Source organism: Dioscorea cayenensis, chromosome 14, assembly GCF_009730915.1.
Source record: "Dioscorea cayenensis subsp. rotundata cultivar TDr96_F1 chromosome 14, TDr96_F1_v2_PseudoChromosome.rev07_lg8_w22 25.fasta, whole genome shotgun sequence".
NCBI lineage: Eukaryota > Viridiplantae > Streptophyta > Magnoliopsida > Dioscoreales > Dioscoreaceae > Dioscorea > Dioscorea cayenensis.
Genome location: NC_052484.1, coordinates 1853185 through 1878806, shown reverse-complemented (window position 1 = coordinate 1878806; position 25622 = coordinate 1853185). Strand labels below are relative to the sequence as shown.

Sequence of the window (25622 nt, the reverse complement as noted above, 5' to 3'; positions counted from 1 at the left end):
TAAAAAATATTTAAATTAACTTAAAAAATGAAGAGAAAAAATATTGTATTAGGTTCTTCTTAAACTAACAAAACTAAATTTTAAATTCACTTTTAGAAGAAAAATTAAAATAAATAAAAAAAAATGTTTATTACTAATTTGTCAAAAGAAATTAAAATAAATTAGCACTTAAAAAAATCCAAATGTTGACATGCTCCAATATAGGTTTGGATATATTAACTCCCCCAAAAAAATTCATAATCCCTCTAAATGGACCTTTTTGCAAGAAGAGTAGTTTAACCAAACTTTAATATTTAAAAAAAAAACAAAAAACTATTAAAAACTTTCTACCATATGAGTAAATCCCTCTTTCTCTTCTCGTTTAAATTAAATAAATTTTTTATATACATCCAAAATCTACTCAATCATACACCAACTTCATCACCACCTTATCTCCACACCAACAACAATACCGTTTTATCACCTCATTTAAATTTAAAAATATAAAAGGATAATCAATTAACATCATTCAACGTATCTGACTTATAAACTGATTTTTTTGTTTTTAATAAAATTAATAAATATGGGTATCAATAAAAAAAACATTTTATATGACATCCAAATTTCATTTTTCAAACTAAAAATTCATCATCCTGAAAGTTTTTGCAAACGCAGATAAAAATAAAGAGAGAAAGAGAAAGCAACAACGCTAGAGTATACCCACGGCACTATCCCCACGCTACACACCACTTTGTCATTTCATTGAACATTTCACTTCCCATGATCTCATCATCTTCTTCTTCTTCTTCTTCTTCTTCTTCTTCTTCTTCAGTAACCCATGGATGGCTCGTTGACCACCACCGCTCTTATTCTCCTTCTCAGTCTCTCACTCCCATCTCCCATCTACTCCCGACGGACGTCTCCCTTTCCCAGTCAAGAAAAAATAAGCACTAAAACTGAAGAGATGTCATACTTTCTTGTGTGTCAACGATCGATAGAGCTGCAAACAGAACACGTGGAAGGTACAGATGGAGAGTTTCTTTGCCACCACTTTTGGAGTCACCGACCCAATCCTCTCCCTCATCTCTGATGCTGATACCCTAATTAAAAGAATGAGGGATTGGACACAACCAATGAAATTTGATAAATAATCAAAGAATACAATCAATATGGCTCAATAGCTCTTGAAGCAGCGACAGAACACACCCAACAATCCTCCATGTCTATGAACAAAGAAATCAAGTAAATGATTAAACAAAACCCTAACACACCCAACAATTTCAAGAAGCGATTAAACCTTTCTGCTTCCAGTGCCGGCCATGATCATCAGGAGAACAGAAATATCAATTTCTGTATGGCTCCTTTCCTTCACTACGAATTTCTGCTCGCACATAGCATCGATTCCTAGAAAAGGAATCATCGAAGCTGCACATCGCTAGCAGGTCGCCGATCTTTGATCGGCTCATCAGAAGTCCGAATCTCAAAGAATGTCCCCGTTGCTATGTCTGAAATCATTGAAAAGAAGATCAAGGAGGAGGAGAGAAAAGGAGGAAGAGTTTGAAGAGAGAAAGCAGAGGGGTTGAGAGGAGATCTCGAGAAGAGGATCGTGCCGGCACCAGCTAGGGATAGGGTTTGGCGAAGAGGACGGTGAGAAGGAGGATTAGGTGGTGTTGGTACTTGGTAGTGTTATTAATTAACTTATGTTCAACATTTACCCAATTATAAATCGCCAAATGTCTTTCCCAGAACGAAGTTTTCAAAACAGTGAATTTTGGGGGATAAAATTAAGATTAAATATATATATATAGAGGGTGGATCATGTTAGGCGCATAAGAAATCTAACGACGGCCGTCCTGTAGATCAGTATTCAAATCCAATAATTGTAAAATCCTCACACATTTGGTCTATGATACTGAGTATGATAAACAATATATATATATAATTTCACAATTATTGGATATACTCCTCTATTTTGTTTAGTTATCACATTTAACTAATTCACACCGATTAAAAAAAAATTAGTTAAAATTAATTAATTACTTATATTTTATAAAAATCTATTACTTTACAAAATTATCCCTATTTAAAACCACACTTATGGTAAGTATAATTTAATATTTAGTTGATTTGTTTTATTGAAAATTGTATAAGTACATTAAATTAAAGGGTAAATTTGGGAAAAGTTATTTAATACTGTACAAAATTTCTAATTTGATAAGTAAAAAGTAACAAAGAATAGCTTCAAAACAAAAGGGACAAAAGGAGTATATATATATATATATGAGAAAAGGGTTTTTGTGGACGTACACAGACGTCCACAGACATCAACAGTAGAATTAAGATAATGTATAGTGAGAGTTAATCTTGTGTTAATTGGGTTGATTAATCTAATTTTGGAAAATATTGTTCATTCTATCTTTTACTGTACACTGTTTATAAGCACTATGTACTGTTCACTAAATAGTGCAGAACCGTTGGATTGAAATCCAACAGCCCAGAGCAACATTCACAGATTACGAATCTGTGAACATGCGTAGAGGATCAATGCTCTATATATATATATTCACATGTGTAGAGGATCGATGCTCTATATATATACATATAGTGATACATACATATATATATATATATAATGATTTTTTTATGTAAATAAATTTATATTCGTTGAATAAAAAATCACTCTTTAAATGAATAAATTATTAATTAAATAATATTTTTTTAGATTTTTATTTATCCATTTTAATTAATTCACATAAAATAAAAAATTAATTAAAATTAATTAGTAATTTTAAAATTTATAAAAAAAATTATATTTATTTTTCAAAATTATCATTATTTAAAAATATAATTTAATAATATATCTAGTTGAATATTATTTATTAAAAATTATAAAAATATATTAATTATAAAAAATAAATATGAAAAGCAATATTTAATGTTTCATAAATTTTCTAAATGAATAATTAAATAGAAAGAAAAAACTCTAAAATTAAACAAATAAAAATGACAGAGGGACTAACTCACTAAAACAAGAGAATATGTAATTAATAATTATAAAATATAAATGTTCATATAAATAATACAATACAACAATAATATAATTTAATTAAAACACAACAATGGATGTCTTAATGTTTAAGAATACAATTTATTGTGAATAAATTACAATAATTGATGTCCTTAATACCAATTTAATTAAGCACTCAATGACATCATTCTGTTGTCTATTGATCTTCTCCACTCCAAAATTGGAGTCTTCTTTCAGCTACTGCAACCTGCATTAAAATTTTATACCATAAATAGTTTGTTTAATTTAATTAAAATACAGAATTTTTAGGGTTTTTTTTTCCTTTTTACAAAGCGGACAAATCACCCTCTCACACATATTTTTCTTTTTAAGTTTTAACCATGTATTAAAAGAGAATCAACCATTCAACATCTCATATGAAAATCAAATATCTTACTACTAAACTATGGTTACGGTAATATTTTTAAGCTTATTTTGCGCACGTGTATAAACATAATACACCAAGACTCAAATTAAAACATCAAAAAATTTCTTACAAGACAATATTCAAATAATACTTGAGAAGTAAGGAATCGCAAGTCAAAATGCCTTATGAATATATATACAATAGAGGGACTTTGCACATAAGCTTTGAACTAATACTTGAACATGATTTTCAGTTATATATATATATATATATATATATATAATGTATATAATATCTAGATAAGTCTTTAAATTTTTTAAAGTAAAAAATCTAAAAACATACTTACAACAGTCATTAAATTATTATCTAGCGGTGATCATTTGATCGTTGTTATTATATGAGATGTGCAGAGATTATATAATAATTATTTTATATAAAAAAGATTGTATCTAACCATCACGGTATACACGCCCCTAGATTATGTGTAGATGCATAAGCTATATATATATGTGTGTTTACGTCATATGCATATGTATATAAATACACATACTATTCACTAGGGATGTTTGTTTACAACTATTGAATGATGATAAGATGGCTATTATTTATATGGATGCTGTACAGAGTTATTATAAATAATTATTTTGTGATACTGTTTAATACTATTTCATAAATGGATTTTCGTAGCCGTGGAATATTAATCCAACGGTTACCTATAGGTTACTCTATAGATCCCAATATTTGACGTCCTTACATGATGATCTATCTATACATATAGATAAGATGTGCATTAAAAAAATAAAAATTAAAATCATAGAAAAAAAAAAACAAAAGAGGAATCCTCACCTGACCCTTCCAGTTGGTCTTACAAACCATGATTATGAGAACCAAAGTCTGAGTTATGCTACCACACATCGTTCCAGTCCATATTCCCTAAGTACAAAACCCCACAGTTTAGATAAACAAAAGGAGTGCAATAGCAAGTTGCAAAGGTTGAATTAGAGTTCTAACCTCAATGTTAGGGGTGGTAATGGGGACGGAGAATCCCCGATCCCCACGGGGATCCGACCCGACAGGAACGAGGATTCCCCGAATTCCTCTCCCGTGGGGGCGGGACAGGGGTCAATCAGTCCCCGTAACCTAAACGGGGTTGTTTCCCCGCTCCCGTAAGGATCCCGACTTGATTAAATATATGTGTGTATAATTGTTTCTAACATTAAAAAACTCCAAAGCTTAAGTAATGATATAAAAATCTCTAATTTTAAGTTAATTGGACTAATCACATAAACTATTTATTTTAAACTAATAACAATTAAAATAAGATATGAGAGCTCTATGTTGAATATTTTTGATGTTATCATATTTTTATGTATATATCTATGTATAGTTTTCATGTCCTAAAATGTAATAGTATATTTGCAAATAGAGAATCCCTGCGCGGATGAGGATGGGGAAGCAAATTCCCTCCGTCGGGGAATCGGGGATAGGGAATCCCCATCGCCGGGACCGGGAAGGGCCTCCCCATCGCCGGGACCGGGAAGGGCCTCCCCGCCCCCGGCCCCGCCCCGACCCAGACCCATTATCACCCCTACTCAACGTTTATCAAACCATGCAATAAACATGTGTAATATCATTTAATTAATACAAAATAAATGATTAATTTTTTTCTGGAAAATAATAGCTATAAGCCCACCTGATAATTATAAATATATAGAACACTTTACCAATCTCTATGATAAAATAAATAGTATATGTATGTATAATGCTACATATGTTAAGCATACTATACATATCATTAGATAGAGATGCTCACATATTGGTTTAGATCAATTTAGGATGAAGTCTTAATCAAGCCAAACGTTTAAAAAGTCAAGATGGAGAAAAGAGAAAGAGAAAAAGACCTGCCAGTCCCAATGAAAGAGAAATCCAAAAGCAGCACCAAGAGGAAGGCCAAGGAGATAATAGCAACCTAAGTTAATATAAGCAACAAGACCTTGCCATCCGCTTCCAGTGATTGCTCCTGCTCATAATTCATCAATTGATTGAAATCAATGCATGAGAAGAAAAAATTTTTTTACAGAGGTTTTCATTTGCCACCAGCTCCTACAATTTAATTTTATTTGCAACCTCTAAAATAACTTTTGATGTTTTAAACTGAATTAAAATAATTTTTTTTTTTTAGTTTATGTTCAAACATCAAGAGTTACGCCGGATGAATGCCAAGGAATGTTTTAAAAATTAGAAGGTAGTGAGTAAAAAACCTTTGGTTTATATAATGCAGCTAAAACAATATTCGACTTTTCTGCTAATATACCTTTATAATTACAGAGCTCTTGGGCACCGTCAAGTAGATGAAAATTAATAAACAAAATGACTACATTGGTTTTATGATGGTGGATGATTACATAGGAGCATATAAGTAAATATCATTTAAAAAAAAGAGTATCAATGAATTTCCAATATCGGAGAGGTGTATATAAACAATATTAAGGTAATTAACAAAACTAAATTACCTGTCAATGTTGATTGAATGCAAATAATCATTACGGAAGTGGCAAGAAGGTAAACTGCAGTAGAAGCTGAATCTTGAACTTCTTTGCTGCTGGTGAACAACAGTGGGAACTTGTTCCAGCTTGCTAAGATCAGTGCAGATGAGAAAAGCCCGATGAATAGTGTTGTCAAGGCAGAAACGATAATCGCGTACTTCCCCGCCCTCGGCCGGCCTGATCCAAGCTCATTTGACAGCCTCACACTGATGGAAAACAAAGAATGCATACAGCGTACCAGGATTATATATTCAAACCAATATTTATTAAATTAATTGAAGTGAGCATTAAAAATGTCATCATCAATAAATAGCATTTTGTGCACCTTGTTGCTGACATGAATCCAGTGACCAACATATACTCCCAAGTAGTTATGTTCAGCCTGAGAAAACAACAAGCATGTCATCGTTGACACAGTATTTTTTTAAACCCAAAATACCCTTTTACACAAAAATGAATTTTATATAGATATAAAAACAGTTATAACCCTTTACAATGGTACAAATGGAAATTTCCCGGCAAAAAATTCCCCAAGCAGATATGTGTATGCCAGAGTTTCCTTCAAAGTGGTCCCATGCCTCAGAGGTTCATTAATTTTAGAAGACATCAAATCCCATTCAATTGATGGTATAGACATGTACTTTAGACAGCCAGTAGATGCCCCATAAAGAAGGGCAGAATGATGAAGAAGATGAAGAAATAGACTAAAAGGCATTTGGCATAAATTTTATGAAATGATATGTTTCTTAGTTTATCTAATCTTTTGGCTTTTACATAGGATCATGAATAAATAATTCTAATACACATAATAGTCTCGGCCATACAAGTTGCATAATTTGGTAGAGCAATCTCATTAGGCACAAGCAAAAACTTGAAGAGAATGAATCAAGTTTCTCTCCTTTGTCCTGTTCTTTTAGTTACTACATTTTAATTATGATAGTAACATAATCAATAAACCCTAATGAATAGAGAGAGGATTTTTTTTATACAGTACATCCATAAAACAAGCAACTGATCAATCAAGATCTGTCTACCATTAAATGTGTTTTAATATTACCCATTAGTATAATTGAGTAATTTAGAATTCCGAGCATAGATAATACTGGGTCAAAATCTAGCATTGGCACTTAGTAGAACAATACAGAGGGGAAGGTTTCATGAAGCTGATCCATGGGACTAACTGCTGGCTTCTTGTTTTTATACCAAATCCCATTTAATTATATGAAAAAAAGAAAAAAAAACAACTATAAACCATACCATATGGAGACTGATGCAACTGTAACCTGTGCATTGTTTAGGAGGCCAGCGAGAAACACCACAAGAGCACCATACCAATCAGTCAAGAGAAGCATGAAAGCAGATGAAAGAGAGAGCTTCATGAAAGGCCACAAGTCCTTGAAAGCAAACCATGAAAAACCATTCCATGCATCCTTGCACCAAAGCATAATGTAGATCACTTGAAATATAGCCATTGCACATGAAGACACATCAAAGGCTATAGCTGCCCCGGTTGAGCCCCATTCCAAGACAGAGGTGAAGAACCAAAGCGCACAAAGATGAAGAGCAAGAGATATGAAAGCAATGAATGCAAGAGGCAGGACCTTACTCTGAGTTAGGAGGAACTTTTGGGAAGGGTAGGAAATGGCCATGGCAAATTGGTGGGGGAGAATGAGAAGGGCAAAGCGGCCAGCGAGGAAGGCTATATCAGGTTGTTGGCCAAGGATGGAGAGGATGGGGGTCGCAAAGATAAAGATCGGTAACATGAGGATGGAGGAGATGATGAGGATGATCCATGTACGTTGCATATAAATGCTGAGCATGCCTACTTGCCCTGCTCCAACCGCTTGTCCGCTTAGCGTCTCTAGAGCACTCCCCATGCTGAGCTGTTCCATGTTACTTTTGTTTCACAAATCAACCAACACAAATCAACAACTCTATTTGCAACAATGTGTTGCAAACACACACACACAATATTACCAACATTCTCAGTGTTCAAATCATCAGCCATGAATGATCACCCCCACTGAAACGGTTAAATTCAAGCTTATTTCATTCTAAGGGTAAAAGACTAATGTTGATTATGATTGATTTCATTGTTAGGAAGAATATGAAATATTTTAAAACAAAAAAACAAAACTTCAAGGTGGTGGTTTTCATAAGGAGTGGCCTCTTATATATTGTGAGGCACTAACACTCATGTCCTTTGTTCTTTGGTAAATTCTAAATTTGCATATAACAAAACCATTATTTGCATCAATTAACATAAGTTTTTTATAAAGACAAAAAACAATGCCACCAACTTTTACCATGCTTTCTTTCAATCATTTCCATCCATATAATATCATCTTTTGTCATTTTAATACAATAAACATATGAAAGGTACACAGTATGTACAGTACATAAAAAAAGTTTTAAATTTGTGCCCCTTAAAAATTGAGGGAAAAAAAAATCTAGACTATCAAAGTTACATTCTTACTATTAATTTACAAACAAAACTTTCAAGCTTTTCTCTGAAATTTTGTACATTTTTAAACCAGTAATAACAAATTAATTAGCATATTGTTAAACTTGCTTCCCCTTTGTCTAATATTTTTATTATTTTTTATCCTAACTATTTGTAAACCTAAATTCTATAACAAACTAGTGACAAAACTAGATTTATTATGCTATATATATATATTATAATAAATGTAAGCAAACTACAACCTCAACTCTCTTTCTACAGTAGGGAAATGAGTTAAATGAGTGCATAAAAAATATTCTAAAACAATAAAATATTTTTAAAGGGTAACACACTAACACATGCAAATATCAAATTACTAGAAAAGTAGAAAGACCCCACAGTGTTTGTCCTATATGAATAATTTATTTTGTCCCATAAGGATTGCTTGAGCAACCAACCTCTGGTTCTATATCAATAGTACGCCTCTACTTAGCCAATGGACCACGTGAGCTATTACCAACCACTAGTTGCTTATCGGCGGACTCAATCATCTCTGCTTTTCTCCCCAAATTCATTGTATTCCAATGTTATACTTTTCACTACAAATCTTTATAATTCATTCCACGTTTCAATATATATATATACACGAAGGATCATATGAGAACGTTTACTACTAATGGGAGGTGGAATACATAGTAATTTAATCTAAATCATTATAAATAAAATTAATTAATTTAATTAATCTTTTATTATGTCTCACTATAGCACTTAAATTAATACTGTACTTATAAGATGATGTTTATCCATATATATATATATTAATTATAATTTAAATAATTTTAAATTGCCAATATATCATCCCTCTCCTCCCACTTCCCCTCGCCAAGGCTCCGGCGGGACCTCAAGTAGTGTGCCGGTAACGAGCTCCCGCTGGCACCGGCGAGTTCACGGGTACGCTCCAGCAGGAGCTCTTGCACCGGCGCCCGGTGAGCTCGCGAGGCAGAGTTGCGGACGAGAAAGGGAGTTTTAAAAAAAAAAATTTAATTTTCAAGAATCAACATTTAAAGAAGATTTTGAAATTTATCAGGGACCTGATATTTTTAAAAATATAATTTTTTTCCCCCAATTATAATCCCTAAATAAATCCATGAATGAAATCTTTACCAAATCCCTAGAAAAATCCACACTGATAATAATTCCTTCAAAATTAGACCCAAACCCTAATTAAAAAACCTTCAAACCCGGGCCTAAATCATCACGATGTGAAATCAAGGAACAAAATGGGAACAAGAGGAGATGAGTGAGATCTTTGAGCCCTAACCAGGAAGCCAGAAGTTAAATTGGAGCAGAGAGTGAGGGCGGTGGAGACGGCGGAGAGCTGGAGAGCACTGAGCTGGCCGGCGAATATCTGGACGGAAGAGTTGATGCCGTAGGTGAAGAGAGCGGTCATGGCGATCGGCGCCACCAACATCCACTGCTTCTTGGATTCCTCGGTGAAAACCCTAATCGCATCATTGAAGGTCCTCACCTGGAGCTCATCTTCTCCTCCGCTTCCCTTCGTCTTCTCCACGAGACCTCTCTCCTCCTCCATTGCTCTCTAACTCTCACTCTCAGTGAAGCTCTCTCTCTCTCTCTCTCTCTCTCTCTATATATATATATATATGTAAATTATTAAAAACCCCCTGTGTTTAAATCTTATTTCTAAAATGCCCTTCCACTTTTTACTTTTCCAATAATAATAATAATAATAATAATGCAAGGGATTATGCATGATGAACACATTGATGGACATGTTCACATGGGTTATGGGATGGTCCCAGTGTGGAAATAATTTTTTCTTTTTGCTTTTGCATATGCACACTAAACATAACTTTTTTTATTTGCATTTGCACTTGCATAGATCACATTTATAAAAACAAAAAAATAATAATAATAAAAAAATATTAATGTTTTTTTTGGGTCAAAATAAGCGACTAAGCATCTTAAAAAAAGCAAAAAAATATCCGCAAACCTAAACGGAACAGGTAAAAATAGTATCCACACTCAAATAGGGCACGGAAACCACACTCACATAATTACTACTAGACCTGACGTCGATTCGGTTCAAACCGTAAAATAAACCAGAATTAGCACTATTGAAAATTGAACCAGAACTGTAAAAACGGTTTTGGTTCTAAACTGAAACCTTGAACCGAAACTTTAAAGTTCTTATGAGTTGAAAACCAGAACCCGACCGAATCGGAACCACCGATTCCGGTTCTATTTTTATTTTTTAAAATAAAAGTATATATAATATAATTTTTTATATATTTTAATGATCATAATTAAATTATTTGGAATCAAATTATTTAGAACTGAACTGGAACCGAACATAAAACCGGAACCTTAAGACTACGGTTTGGTTTTGGTTCTATAATTTATAAAATCGGAATCGGCAATTTTGAACCAGAACCGAACCGAAACCAAAACTGAACCGTGGTCAGATCTAATTACTATTCATATTTATAAAAATATATTTTCACCCATATTTTAAACTCTCATCATTTATAAAAGCTTGTAACTTAGGCCGAGTTACCAATAGACTTTTTGATCATTAGTATAATAATAATTGCAAAGGCTTACTATGTGAACCCTTCACTGCACATGGTCACATGGGTTGGTCCAAATATGGAAATATATATATATATATATATATATATATATACTTATTGTATATGCACTCCTAACAAAACTTTTTATTTGCATTTACACTTCCATAGGTACTTTACAAAATTTTTAATTTTGATTTTATACAGATAATTCCAAAAACCACTATATGATGAGGAGTAAATTTTTTGGTAGGTTACCTATCTTATGATTTTTTTCAAAAAGGTATTCCACCTTTAATTTGTATCAAAAAGGTATCCACATTTGTGTTTTTATTTCAACGGCAGGTGACCCTGACCAAATCCGGTCATTTAAGCTGATGTGGCCGTTGAGGGCATTGTTTTGTTGCCACGCTAGCAAAGCCATATCACCCAATAACCATGTGGACTTCACTCTGGCCACGTGGACTTCACCTTGGACTACCCTTTCATCTGAGAAGAGGAGGCCAGGCAATATGGATTTCCATCATTTCTCCACCGGAAAAACAGATGCAATTCCTCTCATTCGAGAAGAGAAGGCCGGGCAATATAGATCTGGAGAAGGAGGAGGGTTGAGTGAATTGAAGGGAGAGAGAGCACAAAACCTAGATTGCAACGGAGGGAGGAAGTTGTTTTTGTTTTTTTCTTGTTTGTTTTAATTCTTTTTTTTAGGTAGCAAGATCATATTGTTTAGTCCCATAATTTTGTCTATAAAATCATATTGGTTGATTCAATCTGCGGGCTTAGCATGGTTGATGCTGGAATGCTGGTTGCGGGTATAGATTTAGGGTTCATTGTGTATTGTGTTGTCTTTCATATTGATTAAGTTTAAAATAACTTTGATGTACCACAACAATGAGGGTAGGATTTCAATGAATGGATGTGTTTGTGTTTTGAATTTGAGTATGAATTTTATTTTGGTCTGATGTTATACTGACAAAAAAAAACCAAATATTAACTCACTCCAACCTGAATGTATAAGACTCATCTTCATTTTGGATTGAATTAACTGCACAAATTTTTTTAAAGATTTCACCTGGACATTACAAAAACAGCAGGAAAAAAAACTGGAGAAAATTGCAGTGAGATTAATTTGGGTATGGACACCATAAAATCTGGAGAAGAAAAAACTGGCTGTTAAGTATGCTATTCTATAATGAAAGTGGGTATGCATTTTAATCTTTTTTGTATGAACACTACAAAAAACTGGAAAAAAAGCTGAATTAAAAAGCTGTATATGCTATTGATTCAATGGTAATTAATTTTTTTACAAAATTGTGTGCTAGGTCTACAGAATTCTAAACCTCTCATCTACAGGTTTACATAATACCAAGCCTGCAGAATTCTAAGTCTGCAGGTTTACAAAATTGAACTGTTTCTAGAATATTGAAGTCTTTACAACATACATATAACCAATGAAGCACCAGAATTCTATACAAAATACATAGAACTAGTAAGACTGCAGTTGCATAATAAGTGTGCAGAATTCTAACCCTCTTATCTGCAGGTTTACATAATACCAAGCCCACAGAATTATAAGTCTGCAAGTTTACAAAATTGAACTGACATTCTGGAAACAGTTTTCCAAAATATTGCAGTTTTTACAACATACCTAGAACCAGTGAAGCACCAAAATTCTATACAAAATACATAGAACCAATAAGACTGCAGTTGCAGTTGCATAGCAACTCTCTCATAATGGTAATTGGTCAATGGCCTCCAACCCCTGGTGGCAACCAGATCTTCCTCTTCTTGTCAGCACATTTGGGTATGTTGGATTCCCCCCTTCTTTGTTTTTAACTTGAGCTGGTTGTAATGGTTTGATTGTTTGTCTTTGTCTATATTGAGCTGCCTGGAAAGTAGAATTAATCCAATCTATTAATAATAAAAAAATTGCAACAGTATTCAAAATATTCTAAAAATAATTAACTCACCTGTGCTTTTTTGCTAACCCTAACTTGGTATGCTCTTGTCACCTGACTGCATTCTGCAGATCTCTGTGTATGTGCATTGAATACCTACAATTGAGCCATTAGGGAACTAATCATAAATTAATTATTACAACACAAGTTACAAAATAAATTGAGAGGTTCACATACTCGATCTTCCACTTGTGGATTTGGCAATTGTGTGGCAGGTGATTTTCCATATGATGCACCACAAACAGGAACTGTAAAAAACTGCAGTGAAGCACATAAATGTGTCATCAAACTCATGGACAGCTCCAATAGTAATTAACACAAACAATGCAAATTCTAACCTGTGACTGGTTTGGTGTATCTATGTTAGATGAATTTCCCTTCTTCCTAGAAGGGAAGTCCACACCATGGAACCTTTTATTGTGACCTTGTGCACCACAAACACTGCAAGTCATCCTCATACCTTTCTTACTCACCTTTCCCTTGTTGTAGCCACTTGTTTCACCAAACTCCCTTCTCCTAAGCATGGTTTTCCTGCCCTTTCTCTTGTTTATTGGATGTGGTGGGATGATGGGAGGATGATCACTCCTTGGCAAAGAATCCCTATCATGAGTAGGGTGAAGGATGTGCCTATATGTTGACATGTAGGTACTGACTTTGTAACAAGGGTGAAGGTAGTCCTCAGACTTCTCCCTATTGTAATACAGGACTGAAATTAAGTGACTACAAGGGATCCCACTAAGCTGCCACCTTCTACATGAACACTTGGACTCTGCTTTGTTGACCACAAATTGACCATCAGGACTAACAACTTGGCACTTGTCCCCTCCCGACCATGTAGTATTATAGTACCAGCTATGTTATTTGGATTTCTCAAGCTTTTTTAATATCTTGGGGCAATGTGTGGTTGTCACCCTATGCATGGCATCTCTCCTCTTTTGGATCCTCTTCATTAATTGTGTTCTTATCATTTCGTTCATTGTCAGGACCCCCTTAACCCTAGCTTCTAATATATTACTGTTGAAAACCTCACAAAGGTTATTTAGTAAGATGTCACACTTAAATTGGGTGTGGAAGTGTGATCTACTCCAATGTTTTGGTTCTATCTTTTTCATGAACTCAAATACCCCTAAAGACATCCCTTTCAACCCCTCCATTGCTCTCTCAAAGGCAGCAAGGTAAGAAGCCTTAGCACATGACCAAAGTTGGTCCTTAATGGCTTTTCCTCTAAAGTCCTTTTTCAAATTGGTGTGAATGTGCCTAAGACAGTACCGGTGCTCACTGTTTGGCAAAATATCAACTAGTGCGGGCATCAAACCCTAGTGTAAAAATAGTCAAGTGAACCATACCCATCAACCCATAATCACAACACATGCCAAGAAAAAATAAAAAGAAAGAAAAAAATTCTGTTAGAAACCATTGGTAAGAGCAAATTAATTTAGAGATTTGATTTAACAGGGAACTAATGTACTTATTGGTTGAAAATCCAATCAAATAAATAAGCAATTCATCTAAAAACAATTTAATTAACATCAAAGCAAATAGTTATACACAGATTTAATAAAATTCTATTAGAAACCTAAATCAGAACAGTTTACTAATGTACTTATTGGTTGAAAATCCAATCAAATAAATAAGCAATTCATCTAAAAACAATTTAATTAACATCAAAGCAAATAGTTATACACAGATTTAATAAAATTCTGTTAGAAACCTAAATCAGAACAGTTTACTAATGTACTTATTGGTTGAAAATCCAATCAAATAAATAAGCAATTCATCTAAAAACAATTTAATTAACATCAAAGCAAATAGTTATACACAGATTTAATAAAATTTTGTTAGAAACCTAAATCAGAACAGTTTACTAATGTACTTATTGGTTGCAAATCCAATCAAATAAATAAGCAATTCATCTAACAACAATTTAATTAACATCAAAGCAAATAGCTTTACACAGATTTAATAAAATTCTGTTAGAAACCTAAATCAGAACAGTTTAACAAAGAACTAATGTACTTATTGGTTGCAAATCCAATCAAATAAATAACAGGAACCAATGATACAGATATGAAAGCAAATACTTATACACAGATTTAATAAAAGAATGTTCCTCACCTTCTGTCTGTCTGACATGAATGCCCAATCTTGGTTGTCAATGATCCTCAGATCCTGTTTCAACACTTGTAGAAACTTGGTCCAACTCTCTTTGGTTTCTCTATTGACCATAGACCATGCTATGGGATAGATGCAGTCATTGCCATCTATCCCAACAGCAGATAATAACTGGCCTCCATACAATCCTTTGAGCCAGCATCCATCAAGTGACACAATTTTCCTGCAACCTGCCAGGAAACCAGCCCTCAGAAGGGCAAGACAGACATACATACCTTGAAACACTCCTTCACTGCAGTCAATGATGATAGTTGATCCATGATGTGTCCTCATCAACTCCAACCTATAGTCATGCAACATGTGGATCTGTGTCTCCTCATCACCATCAATGATCCTTGAAAACAACAACCATACACAAAAAAAAAAATTTAGAAGACATGCGAAGGTTAATACAACAAAAGATTTATAAAGAAAAAAAAACCACCTCTGTGCTAAACACTTAGCCCTGTATGCCTTAAGCCTGCTGATTTCTACTTCTTGATTTGTTTTCACAGCTTGTATGATCCCAGTTATTTTCCAAGTTGGATCTGCCCTGAACTGCTCTAAATAATGCCTTGTAATCCAGTCTGCACTGATATGCCTGTTATTATGATCCCTAGAGCACTCGTGCTCAAGCACACCTGTTTTAATTTGTACTGTGGCTTTGTCCCTCACCATGGGTGATGCCCACAAGTAGAAAGGACATCCCTTCTTACAATAGGCCTTGCATTTCTTCTTGGTGTTTGGCCTAAAATTCATCACATATCGATTCTTAATCCCATAATTTCTGACTGCCTTTTTGAACTGTTTGAAATCTCGGAATTTCATGCCAATTCTAAAATGGGGTTCTCCATGTCAACATCCCCATTAAATTCAGGATATCTACACTTGGGTGGAGCTAAATCTTCCTCATCTGTAGAAGATGTAGACTGTAAGTTGTCTAAATCACCCTCATCATCAAGGCCAGCACTAGCATGTGCTCCATACTTGCCTATGGGTTCTTCTTGTGACCTATCTTCATTCCCCAGGGGTTCATCATCAGATTTATCACTGAAACTATAATCAGAGTCATGGAAATCCCACACCTCATCAACATTCTTTTCCTTCCCTTGACCACCAACTATAATTTCCTCCAATTTTGCATCATCCATAATATCATCTCCATCATCTTCTATATCTTTCAATAGCCCCACATTTGCATGATCATCTTCTGTTGTCCCAATGTCATGATCTGAAGGGTGCCCACCACTAGGAAGATTGATATACACCCATGTCTCCTTAGTACTCCCAACAGACGTGGCCATGTCTAAGGCTTCTAAATCAGTTTTTATCTCATTATAAACCCCCACACCAGTCCTTCCATCCAACCATCCAATTGAGAAGCCCTCTACATCCAAACCAAACTCCTTGGCCATGCTAACTAGTTCTAGTCTAGATATTTGGTCAGCACAGCAGTAATCTATGTAACCAGCAAACCCTTCTATCTCATCCAATCTGTAATGAAGCCTTATTGTGAACAATTCAGCATCTGGCACTGTAATAAAGCATGCATTTCAGTAAATTAATTAAAAATCAACTATATAGACACAATCTAAAACTGAAAAACTAGGAAGTAATTAAATCATATGGCATATATCATTTGGCCACAATCAATTGAAGAACAAACAAAAATCTGATTTGAAGTGTAACAAAAAGTATTTTTCTGCTCAATTATGGTAGGGTAATAACATGTACATAAAAAAAAACAGGACATTTATAATTGAGGCTACAATTGAGATTAGCAATGGCCACTTAAATATATGTAGACAATAATAAGCAGCATAGTTAGTCACCAAAATGGGATTCAAAAACAATAAAACCATAACAACCTAATTATTTCACACAACTAAGACCCCCACTGACATTAACACACTAAAAGAAAAGGAGCAGGACAAACTAATAACTCAATTGAATATGCAACTAGAATAGACAAAATGTGGAACTGATTGCCAAGACAAATGATTGGGGGTAAGAAAGTTTCCTATTTTTTTCAATCGATTGGGAATTAAACTACAACACAATCACTCGGGTAAATGACATCAACGAATGGCATTCACCATAACAACCTAATTATTTCACACACCACACAAAAAGAAAAGGAGCAGGACAAACTAATAACTCAATTGAATATGCAACTAGAATAGACAAAATGGGGAACTGATTGCCAAGACAAATGATTGAGGGTAAGAAAGTTTCCTATTTTTTTTCAATCGGGTGGGAATTAAACTACAACACAATCACTCGGGTAAATGCCATCAACAGAATGGGATTCAAAAACAATAAAACCATAACAAAACCATAACAACCTAATTATTTCACTCAACTAAGACCCCCACTGACATTAACACACTAAAACAATAGGACATCAACAATGTGATGTACATCTAGGCGTATATAAACACATCGAAGCTTCTTGAAGCCACTTTGCTCATCACAACAAACACAAGCATCACATCTCATCGAAAAAGAAAAATGACTTACGATGAGTCCGATGCTTCCTCACCCTCACGCCGAATCTCCCAGTTAACCGCCATCTACGTTGGAGAGCCAACTGAGCTTCAGCCGACAGCGCTCCTTCACCCGATTCACAGTTCGCACAAAACCCTAAGCTTTGTCTATCGCAATCTCCGCCTGGTCAAGACAACGAACCCACTGTCCAAATTCGAGATTCCCGCGAAAGGGGTTCTCTGACGCGTGGCACAATGGCTTCATCTCACTCAGCCTATCATTTGTTTTGATGTGGTACAAACCAAATGACTTAGCAGCTAGATAGAAACCAGGTTGGAATACACCAGATGACTCAACAGCCACATCAGCTTAAATGATCGACTTTGGTCAGGGTCACCTGCCGTTGAAATAAAAACACAACTTTGGATACCTTTTTGATACAAATTAAAAGTGAGATACCTTTTTGAAAAAGGGCATAAGATAAGTAACCTACCAAAAATTTTACTCATAAGATGAGCATGGACCAATTCACTCCTTTGGGTGGACCTCTCTCTAATTTAAAATAGAGAATTTAAATCCTATTCGCACTTGTCCACATTTCTCTCAAGAATAAATAAATAAAATCAAAATCAAAATAAATCAATATATATATATGAATAATAATGGTCAAATTTTGAACTCTTAAGTATAGAATTGGGAAATGAATAAAATACCACTCTTGAGGAAAGAGATAAATAAAAATATATATATATGTAATAAATTAAATATTAAAATAAATAATACAATAAAAATATACAAGTTAATTAAATCACAACAATTAATGTCATGGTGTCAGTAAAACAATTTAATTGTAACAAATTACAATAAGTGGCGCCCTGCACTAAACAATTTAATTTACAAATAAATTACAACAATTAAAGTTTTGAGTATTTTAATCAAATCATTCTACCCATTTTTGTTTATTGATCTTCTCCACTCCAAAAATTGGAGCCTTTTTCCGCTTGTATAACCTGATAATAAAAATTTATACCATAAACAACCCATTTAATTTAATTAAAATACAGTAGTTCTTATGTTTATTTTGTGTTGAATGTATATGTAAAACACCAAGACTCAAATTAAAAACATCAAACTTTATTACAAAAATTACAAGTAATATTTGTGAAAAATAATGAGTTTAGAAAACCCATATATACTTAAAAAACTTGCCACACAAGCTTTGTATCAATTACTTGAACAAGATCCCTTTATTTTTAGTAATATATATATATATATATATATATATATGGATTCAAGTCATATACGTACGGATGTTTATTTATATACCTTTTGAAACTGTTTATGAATAGATTATAACCGTTGGATTAAAATCCAACGGTTATTATGACGCACCCTAAATTGTTTATGAATAGATAATAACCGTTGGATTAAAATTCAACAGTTATTATGAGACGTCCCTAAATGATATGTCATATGTCATATATATATATATATATATATATATATATATATATATATATATATATATATAATGTGCATTAGAAAACAAAAAAAAATTGATAAAGTATGAATCCTCACCTGACCCTTCCAGTTGGTCTTACAAACAATGGTTATGAGAACCAATGTTTGAGCAATGTAACCAGATATCATCCCAATCCATATTCCCTAACACAAGTACAAAATTCCAAACTTAAGATAAACAAAAGTGAACATGTGTAATATCATTTAATTGATACCAAATAAATGACAATTTTTTCTGGAAAATAATACCTTACAAGCCCACCTGATAATTCAAAACATATAAAACACTTTACCATCTCCATGACAACATAAAGATAATATATATATATATATATATATATATATTTAATCAAGCCAATCAGAAAAACCAAGATGGAGTAGAGAAAGAGAAACACCTGCAAGCCCCAATGAAAAAGAAATCCAAGAGCAGCAGCAAGAGGAATTCCAAGGAGATAATAGCAAGCTATGCTAATATAAGCAACAAGACCTTGCCATCCGGTTCCGGTGATTGATCCTGCTCATAATTCATCAACTAATTGAAATCAATGCATGTTAAGAACAAAAGATTTTACTTGAATACCCTGCAAAACTGCATGATAGTTTACAGATGTTATAATTTTACTTTATGTGCAACCCCAAATTTCTTTTTACCTGTTATAAAGATCAATTTAATTTATGTTAAACTGTCAAAAGTTAGTCCTGATGAATGCCAAGTAATATTTAAAAAATCAGAAGGTAGCAAGTAAAAACCTTTAGTTTATACAAAACTGCCAAAACCTTTGTAAAATTGTTAAGTTCCTGAGCACCGGCAAATAGGTGAAAATTAATGAACAAAATCACCACAGTGGTTTTATGATAGTGAATGATTATATTGGAGTACACAAGTAAATATCATTTACCACAAAGAGTTATCAGAGAATTTTCATTGTTGCAGAGGTACATACAAACAACATTATGGTAATTAACAAAAGTAAATTACCTATTAATGTAGATTGAATGGCGGTAATCATCAAGACAATGGCAAGGAGGTATACTGCAGTAGAGGCTGAATCTTGTACTTCTTTGCTGCTGGTGAACAACAATGGGAACTTGTCCCAGGTTGCCAAGATCAATGAAGATGAGATAAGGCTGATGAATAGTGTTGTCAAGCCAGATACGATGACCGCGTACTTCCCTGCCATCGGCCGGCCTGATCCAAGCTCATTTGACAGCCTCACACTGATGGAAAACAAAGAAAACATCCAATGTACCAGGATTATGCATTCAAATCAAATATTATTTGATAAATCGAAGCGAGTATTAAAACTGTCATCACTAATAGCATTTTGTTCACCTTGTTGCCGACAAGAATCCAGTGACCAACATATACTCCCAACTATTTATGTTCAGCCTGTGAAAACAAGCATTTCTTAATGTGACACACTTTTTTTTATAAAAGTAAATAAACAGTTATAAGCTTTAACCATAGTACAAATGGAAATTTCCCCAAAAGAAATTCATCAAGCAGATATGTACCCTTTTACACAAATATGAATTTTATAAAAGTATATAAACAGTTATAAGCTTTAACCATAGTACAAATGGAAATTTCCCCAAAAGAAATTCATCAAGCAGATATGTATATGTCAAAGTTTCCTTCAAAGTGGCCCATGACTAAGAGATTCATTAATTTCAAAAGACATCAAATTCCATTCAATTGATGGTATAGACAGGTCTTTAAAGGGCCGGTAGATGCCCGCATAAGAAGAGGGAAACAATGTAGAAGAGGAAAAGGCAGACTAAAAGGCATTTAGCATAAATTTTTTGAAATAATGTAATATCTTAGTTTATCTAAATTTTTGGCTCTTAAATAGGATCATGAATAAATAAATCTCATACGCATAATAGTGTCAACCATACAAGATGCAGAATTTGGCAGTCATCTTATGTGGAAGGGAAAGATTCATGAAGCGGATCCATGGGACTAACTGCTGGCTTCTTGTTCTTGTATCAAATTCCATTTAGTTATATGAAGGAAAAGGAAAGAAAAACAACTATAAACCATACCATATGGAGGCTGATGCAACTGTAACCTGTGCATTGTTTAGGAGGCCAGTGAGAAACACCACAAGAGCACCATACCAATCACTCAAGAGAAGCATGAAAGCAGATGAGAGAGAGAGCTTAATGAAAGGCCACAAGTCCTTGAAAGCAAACCATGAAAAACCATTCCATGCATCCTTGCACCAAAACATAATGTAGATCACTTGAAACAAAGCCATTGCACATGAAGACACATCAAAGGCTATAGCTGCCCCAGTTGAGCCCCATTCCAAGACAGAGGTGAAGAACCAAAGCGCACAAAGATGAAGAACAAGAGATATGAAAGCAATGAATGCAAGAGGCAGGACCTTACTTTGAGTTAGGAGGAACTTTTGGGAAGGGTAGGAAATGGCCATGGCAAATTGTTGGGGGAGAATAAGAAGAGCAAAGCGGCCAGCGAGGAAGGCAATATCAGATTGTTGGCCAAGGAAGGAGAGGATGAGGGTCGCAAAGATGTAGATCGGTGACATGAGGATGGAGGAGATGATGAGGATGATCCATGTACGTTGCATGTAAATGCTGAGCATGCTTACTTGCCCTGCTCCAAACGCTTGTCCACTAAGGGTCTCTAGAGCACTCCCCATGCTGAGCTGTTCCATGTTACTTTTGTTTCACAATTCAACCAATCTATTTGCAACAATGTGTTGTAAACACACACACACACACATGTACATCACCAACATTCCCCAGTTGAACCCCCACCGAAACGGTTAAATTCAAGCTAATTTCAATCTAAGAGAGTGAAAAACTAATGTTGATTATGGTTAATTTCATTGTTAGGAAGAGTAAGAAATATTTTAAAACAAAAAAGCAAACTTCAAGGTGGTGGTTGTCATAAGGAGTGATCATTTATTGTGAGACACTGAGGTTGATGTCCCATGTTCTTTGGTAAATTCGCATACACCCCTACAAAAGATCATATTTGTTTGTGCTAACCCAAAAGAGAAAACCATTATTTGCATGCATACACATAACCCTCTAATGAGTCTGAGCAGCAATTAACATAAGTTTCTTATAAAACAAAAAATTATGCCACCAACTTTTACCTCCCTTTCTTTCAATCATTCCCCTTCATATAATATTATCTTTTGTCATTTACAATAAACATATAAAAGAAACCCAATATGTAGAGTATATCCCAAAAAAAATACTTTTTTTATTTGTGCCCCATAAAAATTGAATTTTTCGGTATGCCCCAAGACCCACATTCACTTGGTAAATTATCTAGATTATCAAGAGTTTCATTTCTTAATATTAATTTAAAAACAAAACCTTTCAATTTTTTTTGAAACTTATGAATTTTCTTTTTTTACAAAATGTGGGCAAGTCACGTCAAAAACATGCACGGGAATAGAGTTAATATTTCAATACACATGCGCAATCACCGAACATGAACTAAGGGATTTAGTACAATTTTCAAACAAACTAACAATAACAAATGAACTAGTATATTGCTAGATATAAAAAAGTCTATAATAAACTAGTAAAGAACAAGATTTGTTATGATATATATATATATATATGAGGATGTGTCATATACGAATGTTCGTAGATTCAATCTTTACAAACATTCGTCGATTGAAATCCAAATGGTATTCATCATCACCTCTACAATGATAGAATTATCATTCATTTGTACTGTAATTATGAATAGTATTATGGTAAAATGTGAAATGCACAGTATTTTAATCTAAATCACACATACAATAACTCAACTAATTATAATTGTTCAATTCTATTTCTACTGCAACGTAAAACTATAAAAACCAAAATAGAACCAATCAATCACCCATTTGTTGTTGGTATAATGATATGACTACTATTTATAACACTGTTGTTCTCTCTCTTCACACCCATTTGTTTATGTCTCTCTCTCTCTACGTTTTTTTTTAAATTTGAGGGAACATCCCCATACGACATCCCATACGATTTATTCTCGATATTATTATTTTTTTACTAAAAGTGTATAAACTACAACCTCAATTATTGTTGGGAGCCTCTTTATTGGGGGAGGGAAACAAGTCAATTGAGTGCATACAAAAAATTCCAAAACAATAACATATTTAAAGGGTTAACATCTATGCAAATATCAAATTGCTAGGATGGCCCATATTAGTTGTCATGTCTAAATCAATTCTTTTGTCCGATATGATTGCTTGAGACCCATGTTTTTGAAAACCGGACCGGACTAGCTGGTCGGATCGGAAAACAAACCGGGAGCCCATGGCTGATCCGGTTTTAGGATTAATGCTGACCGAATTTTGAACCGGGCCAAACCTGCCAAACCCGTGAACCTGCGGTCGGACCAAAACCGGATGGAACCCGGTTTTCAATTTTTATTTTTGTTTTTGTTTTTGTTTTTTTGTTTTTTTGTTTTTTGTTTTTCTTTGTTTTTGTTTTTGTTTTTTAAGAAAAGGACTTGGGGGCATGTAATTCGGGCTCTTTTTTTTCTTTATTTCACGATACTCTTTCGAGTCTTGATTTGTTGAAAATATTATTTTGGATTTTTTTGGAGCTTTGGAGTTTAGAGTATGAGAAAAATAGAAACTTAGAATTGTTTAAGATGTATAAATCATTTAGGATTTATTTTATTTTTATACTTTTTTATTTTTAATGGTAATGATGATCAAATATGAGAATTAAATTAATCATACTTAGTTCTAGTTTTGTTTTGAATTTTTTTTTCATGCCTTGTCTCATCCTCACATAATTAGTAATTTAATTAGTTGTTTAATTTATGTAGTTATCATCATCCATTTATGATTAATAGATTAAGAAATAAAAGGTTTAGGGAATTGTATTTACACATGGCCATGTTACTTTACACATGGCCATGTGGAAATTCCACATGGCCATGTGTTTTTTTGCCGATTGCTACAGTACATTTCCTATAGTACTATTGCATCTTTCGAGCGTGTGCATGCTAGTGTGGATTTCATTCATGTATTCTACAGAAAATGTAGAAACGGCCTTTCTACTGCCAGGAACTCCCCAACTACTCAAACCATACTACTATGCACACCCAAAATATAAAAAAAATACCGCACGAAAGTCCCTTGGTATCACAAAATATCTTGTTATCCCATGCTAAGCGCATGTAGGCCTTGACCTTCCTAGGGTAGAATCCTTTCCAAATGGCTTAGATGGTTTGACATCGAAGTCCCCCATCTACCACAAAATTGTATATGGATTTAATTGAGAATGTTCTGTTAGGAGTAAGCCTTCATCTTTTCATGTTCCTTGTCTCACTGCCCATACTAGATTTCAAATCATCGAGAGAAGGGTCTACTTCTCTCAATTCGGACAGGAACATGTGTGCAATGTCATTAATCATGGCAAAAGAATGTTGATTGGTTGCAAAAATGTCAGGCCATAAGTCCCTAGGAGCTCTTCCTCCAAGCCAACCATCAAACCAAAAGAGTGTGGAAACACCACCTTGCATATCATAGGATATACAAGCCCTAAAACGTGAGAAGCAATGTAGTAAACCTCCCCACAAGAAGGATCTCTTCGATGGATGCTTAAGGAACAATTAAATTCCACAGTGGATTTTGTTGAAAATAGTTGAATTGTAAAAATATGAGACCAACCATCGTATTAATTCTAATTAAAATATTGATTATATTGGGGAAAAATGCTAAACATAAGATTCATATTTAGGTTTGAAATGAAGTCAAAAGTAGATAATATCATCATTTACTTATCAATTTAGATATGATATAATATATATTTCAATAAATTAAAACAAATTATTTTAAAACATAAAATTGAAAAGAACCTAAAAAAAATGGTACATTGCAACGACCTCTTGGTCTATTACCACAGGGTCCCTTGTGTAGGGCGTTTGTGGTTTTTGCTAAGGAGGGGCTTTTGAACATCAGTTCATGTAGAGTAAGTGAATAGATGTGTTGAGGTAATAATTCCACGCATGTGAACACCCCTGACACGTGACTTGTGAACATTTCATCAAAATAATAAATAAATTGGTATTTTAAGGTTGTTGAATAAAAAATGCATGAAACATTCAACTAAACAAATAAAAATTGCTAATAGAAAGAAAGGACTTGTGACAATGCACTTTAAAGCTTGTTCTCCTGCTACTGGACATGAGATTGTTGAGAGAATCTAGAAATAATCTCCTACAGTTCACACAGCCTCTCCATATCCAAGCATACATGGAATCTTATTTTTCTTTTTTTTTTAAAAAAAATGAGGAAGAAATGAATGGAGGCTGACAGACCGAATTGCGTGTGTGTACCTCAAGTGCACGAGTGTCGAAGTAATAAAATACCCGGTGAGATGGATAGTCGAATCCATAGGGAACGGAAGTATTAGTATTAACCACTTCTCAGTTATCTAGTCAGAATCAAGATTGTGATGAAATGAACTTAATTGCAAGAATAAGAATATCGCAAGCAAGCAAAGGGAAAATA

General features: G+C 33.9%; 2 protein-coding genes and 1 long non-coding RNA gene across 4 annotated transcripts; all 3 read right to left on the bottom strand.

Annotated features, from left to right (window-relative positions):
- Positions 1-3059: 3059 nt before the first annotated feature.
- On the bottom strand, positions 3060-10038 carry LOC120275150 (protein DETOXIFICATION 35-like). Of its 2 annotated transcripts, none has more exons than XM_039281651.1 (7): positions 9724-10038; positions 7217-7842; positions 6285-6341; positions 5927-6165; positions 5315-5433; positions 4260-4346; positions 3060-3254 (listed from the first exon to the last, which is right to left on the bottom strand). In XM_039281651.1, exons 1-7 carry the CDS (start codon positions 9991-9993, stop codon positions 3204-3206), a joined length of 1449 nt encoding a protein of 482 aa, XP_039137585.1. In that variant the 5' UTR covers positions 9994-10038; the 3' UTR covers positions 3060-3203. The 2 variants fall into 2 exon arrangements, with proteins under 2 accessions (XP_039137585.1, XP_039137587.1); XM_039281653.1 differs by having other exon boundaries at positions 7217-7855; positions 9724-9838.
- Positions 10039-18578: 8540 nt separating this feature from the next.
- On the bottom strand, positions 18579-19573 carry LOC120275153. The gene is made up of 3 exons (XR_005541067.1): positions 19503-19573; positions 19165-19251; positions 18579-18596 (listed from the first exon to the last, which is right to left on the bottom strand). It is a non-coding gene; the product is annotated as an uncharacterized LOC120275153 (long non-coding RNA).
- Positions 19571-21788, bottom strand: LOC120275582 (protein DETOXIFICATION 34-like). Its single transcript, XM_039282205.1, has 5 exons — positions 21154-21788; positions 20441-20497; positions 20087-20325; positions 19730-19758; positions 19571-19621 (listed from the first exon to the last, which is right to left on the bottom strand). Exons 1-5 carry the CDS (start codon positions 21786-21788, stop codon positions 19571-19573), a joined length of 1011 nt encoding a protein of 336 aa, XP_039138139.1.
- Positions 21789-25622: the final 3834 nt, after the last annotated feature.

Excerpts from the sequence above, each read along its gene's own strand:
- LOC120275150 (XM_039281651.1), bottom strand. The coding sequence starts at position 9,993 with ATGGAGGAGGAGAGAGGTCTCGTGGAGAAGACGAAGGGAAGCGGAGGA. Across the intron at positions 6,342-7,216 it reads GTTGCATCAGTCTCCATATG|GCTGAACATAACTACTTGGG; the intron begins GTATGGTTTATA and ends TTGTTTTCTCAG. Across the intron at positions 4,347-5,314 it reads TCTTTCATTGGGACTGGCAG|GGAATATGGACTGGAACGAT; the intron begins GTCTTTTTCTCT and ends TTTTGTACTTAG.
- LOC120275582 (XM_039282205.1), bottom strand. The coding sequence starts at position 21,788 with ATGGAACAGCTCAGCATGGGGAGTGCTCTAGAGACCCTTAGTGGACAA. Across the intron at positions 20,326-20,440 it reads GGATTCTTGTCGGCAACAAG|TGTGAGGCTGTCAAATGAGC; the intron begins GTGAACAAAATG and ends GTTTTCCATCAG. Across the intron at positions 19,759-20,086 it reads CATTCAATCTACATTAATAG|GTAAAAAGAAATTTGGGGTT; the intron begins GTAATTTACTTT and ends TCTTTATAACAG.